General features: G+C 44.0%; 1 protein-coding gene across 1 annotated transcript in view; it reads left to right on the top strand.

Annotated features, from left to right (window-relative positions):
• Positions 1 to 3,710: 3,710 nt before the first annotated feature.
• The window catches only part of ITIH5 (inter-alpha-trypsin inhibitor heavy chain family, member 5), a gene marked incomplete at its 5' end in the record, with an annotated part of 11,972 nt that continues 10,585 nt past the window's right edge, over positions 3,711 to 5,097 (top strand). Inside the window, one exon of the mRNA XM_010188694.1 lies at positions 3,711 to 3,882. Coding sequence (XP_010186996.1) covers positions 3,711 to 3,882 — 172 coding nt within the window. The remainder of the gene's footprint in view (positions 3,883 to 5,097) is intronic.

The raw sequence follows: 5,097 nt of genomic DNA, 5'->3' as shown, positions 1-5,097 counted from the left end.
GAAGAGCTCCGCAAATCCTTGCCTGGGGCTGGTGGAGACTGGAGGGGAGGGCTGGGCACCAGGAGCACTCAGTCATAGCTGTGTGTGTACGGACTTCAAGCAGTGCACTTTTACCAAAATATTCTCCGCACTTAAAGTTGCTTTTGCCTGCCAGCTCCTGGATCATGTCCAACCCTCCAGAGGGAAGTCACGTCTCTCACAGCCCATTTATGGGTGAGGGATATTGGTGGCAAAGTGTCTGTTGCCGCTGTGTGAGGACTGCAGTCTTTAGTGTAGACCTGGAGGTCCTTATGAGCTGGGAGGAGAGATGGAAACACACAGGATGAGCCAGGCAATTCAGAGCACTCTGAGAGGTGGAGAGCCAGTCTAGCTTCTTTTGGCACCACTAAGCACTGTAGTGCTCAGGACTGGGCAGGATTTGCTCCTGAGGTGAGTCCCCACCTTTGCCGTAGTTTTGCTGCTCAGACTTCTGGAGACGCTGCTGGGAGACAGGCACTTCCAGACAATGACTCAGCCCATCCTAAACCCCATCCAAAGCAGATGGGATGGATTACTCTCTGGAGGTGTCTTTCCTTGCCTGGAGAGGGATTAGATGCAATGCCCAGCTTTCTGATGACTGAGTTTGGAAAGCTGAATCCCACCCTTCGTTTTTGCTGAGGATGAGGTAAAAGCTACAGGAGAATGAACCATATGGCCTCCCTCTTTCTGTTTGCTTTGGAGCAAAACCATGTACACGTACACACACTTGTACATGTGTTCGTATGAATATATATTACACAAATTCAAAGTAGTTTGTTGGTTTTTTTTTAAAATCTGCTAAGACAAGCACACGATAGAGATGCCAGAATCCAGGCTGTCTGTGCATGTGCATGAAAATATGACAGAACATTTTCCTGGGAAAAACTGACTCAAACTCCATGGAAATGACTTAACTGTGACAAAAATAAGAGACAAAAAAGGAAAGGGAGAATGAAAGAAGGGGAGTGAGAGATGGTCCCAAACCCACATTTGACCCCTGTATGAGGATGTGGGGAAGTGCTGTGTTTTCTAGGAAATTCTGCTTCGGTTCTCTCCTGACTCCGCTGCATTTCTAGCTTGGATGCTGTGTACACGCAAATGACGCTGCTACTCTGCGTTGCTTCTCTTTTTCTTTTCCTTTTCTTTTGGCTGAACACAGGCAAAAATGTCAAAAGGAATTTCTGAGCATGCTGGAGGTGAGGTGCAGTCTCTCTGCAAGAAGGCCAAAGCAAGATTATTTTTTCTCTTGCCTTGTTGTCAGAAACAACAGAGCTGTTTGGGCCCAACAAATCCCTCTGAGAAAAGTGCAGTTTGACAGAATTGCAAAATACTGAAAAGTGGCATTTTGTAATGGGAAAGGTCAAACGATGTTAATTATAATCAGAGCTATAATATGGATAATGAGATTTGGGGAGTTTCCCTCCAAATCATTGCTTCTAGGCACCTCTGTTTCCCTCCTTTGCCTATCCCGGGGGTGAGTGAAAGAGGGGATGTTGCACATGGGGAAATGTTGTAGTCTCATTGTTTCTTGCTTTAACATCCTGCCCAAAATTTCCTCCAGCAGAGGTTGGCGTGAAGGCTTGATCACGCCGATACAGGACAGAAGCCTCTCCATTTTCACTTTCTGCCAACTTTGATCCCATTTTTTGAGTGACAAATGCCTGGGCCAACTCTTGTTGTCATGAAATAAACCCAAGAGTCCTTTTCTTCACTGTGTGATTGCTGCTTTGCCCTGCTACGTGTGCATGAGAGATGGTTTGGCTTACTGGATCAAGAGCTGGAAACTCCAAGTTCTGGAAAGCTCTTCATTTGTGGTCTTGGCATAATTACTAAAGTAGTCTGTGCATTGGTTTTCACTTCTGTAAAATGAGGTTGTGAATGTCTGAGTGTCCCTCTGAAGGGTGATGCATTTTTACAATACAAAGACTATTGTAAAAGAGGAGATGAGAGAGCATAAAACCTTCCCCTTTCAAATAGCTGCTATTCAGCTTATCTTAGCAAGTTCTCTATGGACTGTTAGAGTGGGGACACAGCCTTCATGCTAGGGGCAGGCATTCATCTTCTTGAAGGTTTATTTAGTACACATCATCATGTGAACCTAGTGGAGTTCTCCCCTCCTCTTGGAAAGAGCCTCTTCCACCAGCATTTGGTTTAGTATTCTTGTATATGAAACATTCGTAAAATGCATGGTGATGAGACATGGAGCAATGTTCCAGTGAAGCAAATGGAGGAATGAAAGGGAGGAAGGGAAGGACTCCAGACCTGGCTCCAGTATGTTTGAAGCTATGGGAAATATTCTCCTTAATTTCAGATGGACTGGAAGCCAAGTCACCAGCTGGGAGGATGAGAGATTCCACTGTGATGGGTAATTTGTTTGCAGTTGCATCATTGCATCATCACCTTCAATGCAGAATCCAGGGGGATACTGATGACACAGCTTGGTCACTCCTTTGAGCTCCTTCCCAAATTGTCTTTACATAGTAACATCAGGACTAGAAACATGTGGTTTCCAGCACTGCTGAATACCTTTTGTATTTCTCCTAGACAGGCCCTTCATGTATTTCCCTGACAGGCATGAATCAAACCTTTAAATACTGATAAATTCACCATATTATTTCGTGCATAGATTTCCCTCAAATTTTCAAGGCTTGGTGGCAGCCAAGAAAGGACGCAGCTCAGAAGCTGCTGACACCTCCACTTATAGATATAGCCTTCCATTCCTCCCATGTGTTTTGCATCCATATATAGGGTTTGTTTGCATGGACCGAGGCTGCTTTTGGGCATCTTCTCTCAGCTGGTCTTACTAAGCTGAAGGTTGTCTCCATGTGAACGCAGCTGCATGGCTGTGAAATCAGAGTTGCTCACACTGGGGAGAACTGGACACATCTGCACTCTTTGTGTTGGCTTATCCTCAGTGGTCTGTCTTTCCCATCACCCAGGAACCTCACTTGCCATGAACTCATCTTAATATCAGATTTCCTCACACTGATTGCCTATATTTACATAGTATGATAAACTGCAGAGCAATATAATGTTGGCATGTTGCTGGAAAAAACAGTATACCTGGGGCAACACTGAATCTGCAGAAGATTCTGCAATGACCAGCCAGCCAGGGCTTTTTTTTTTCATCTTATTCATTTGAACATATTAGCTTATATGTTTGTTAATTGTTGGAACCAATAATTGCTTGGAGTATGTATACACCAGTCAGTATTCTAATTATGAACAGAGCAGTTGCCTCCTTGACATATTTAGAGCTATTTCAATTCATAAGTAACCTTTCTAACCATATGCCACCTATAGCAAGTCTGGAAGCCTTTAGAAGAACTCCATGAGGCATTTGGTATTAGTCAACATTATTCAGTATCCCTTGGTTCTGGACATGGTTTTTCTAGTCAATGGGAGCTTTTATCCTAACTGTCATGCATTACTTCTAAGCTTAGTTAGGTCTAGATATGTGTCTTGCAGCTTTGCAAGATCTTTTGGGCAAGAGTTGTTCTTTCACCTTAGATTGGCATCGCACCTGGCACCATAGAGATCAGGCCTTGACACAGGGAAGGGCATCAGTGTTGTTTTCATGAGCCAAACTGAGAGTGTAGAAATATCTACAAGATCAGTAAGTATCTTAAAAATTAAGATCACTAAAGCAGTGACAGTTGTGCCTACTGGTCTCTTTTCTCTTCTCTTTCTAGACTAAAGAAGCTCTCTTCACAATTCTCCAGGATCTAAGGCCTGAAGACCACTTCAATATCATTGGCTTTTCCAACCGAATAAAGGTCTGGCAGCAGGACCGGCTGGTGCCAGTAACTCCAAATAATATAAGAGATGCCAAAAAGTACATTCATAACATGTCGCCTACAGGAGGTATGATCCAGAGATACAAACGAGATTGATTTTGCTATCCAATTAACTACAACAGAATGGAGAGTAGTGAATGTGGTCCTGTAGCATGTAGCAATAAGAAGACATTTAGGACTTAGGCCATGGGACAAGAGGACCCATTCCCCGCCTCTGCTCAGAGTTATGTGACAGAAGGATATGTGCCCTTCGTCACTGTACGTGATGGGAAGGTGTCTCCACATCCAGTCATAAGACCTGATATATTTATCAAAGCCAAGTTGGGCCCATTCTCTCACTTATCTGGTGAGATCCTTGGAGTGGAAAAGTTCCCAAGGTTATTTCTGGAGGATACAGGAAAAAAATACCGTATCTTGGTGAAGAACACACAAGGTCGGTACTTGTGTAGTTTCTGAGAGTCTGTGTAAAAGCAGGCACGTGGTTTTGTCTGGGCAGGAAACTCCATGGATGGACCATTCAGTGTGGGCTGTAGGACTGCCTTCTGCAAGAGCTGGTTCCTCACCTAGTACTGTCAACTTCTTGTCGCCACCAAGGAGCAGCCAGAATGACATTTAAGAATTTCTTGTCCTTTTTCGCTTGTGCCTTGTTACCAGGAGGAGGAGACCTCAGAACAGTGGCAGAGTGCAGGCATGATTTTGAATTTGATTCAGTGGTCTCTTATGAGGCTACGGATTCTAGAATAAAAAAAAACACAGTGAGGTTTGTAATCAAACGCATTTTAGGCATGATTTTGAATTTGATTCAGTGGTCTCCTATGAGGCTATGGATTCTAGTATAAAAAAACCACAGTGAGATTTGTAATCAAACGCATTTCGGCAACTGTGCTTATCCTAGCTGAGCACTCCCTAGGTAAGCAGAGAGCTGCAAACTGACCCATGCGAATCCTTCCCCATACAAGCAGTCACAGCTGGTTGAAGGTCAGACAGGGCCTTCCCATGGCTGCCCCTGAGCAGTGACCACTCCTAGCAAAGGAAACTCTCTGATGGAAAAACACAGCAAACAGGATGGTTTGCCGTACTGTTTGTATTGTAAGAGGAAGAGTTTAGGAAGTGGTCAAGGTATCTGGCCAGTTTAACAATTACCAATAGTGGGACTAAACTCAGAGTACAAAGCTTTTTTTACTCCTGAAGTGCCAAAAAAGCTGTGCAGGAACCAGCTGAGTTTGCCCATGAAGCTGCCAGAGAACCTAAGTAAAAGGAAATTATTAACTCTTGTTCAGCA

Source organism: Mesitornis unicolor, unplaced genomic scaffold (genome assembly GCF_000695765.1).
Source record: "Mesitornis unicolor isolate BGI_N332 unplaced genomic scaffold, ASM69576v1 scaffold10507, whole genome shotgun sequence".
NCBI classification, from domain to species: Eukaryota; Metazoa; Chordata; class Aves; order Mesitornithiformes; family Mesitornithidae; genus Mesitornis; species Mesitornis unicolor.
Note: the sequence above shows the minus strand (reverse complement) of the source record. Positions and strands in the feature narration are given on the sequence as shown.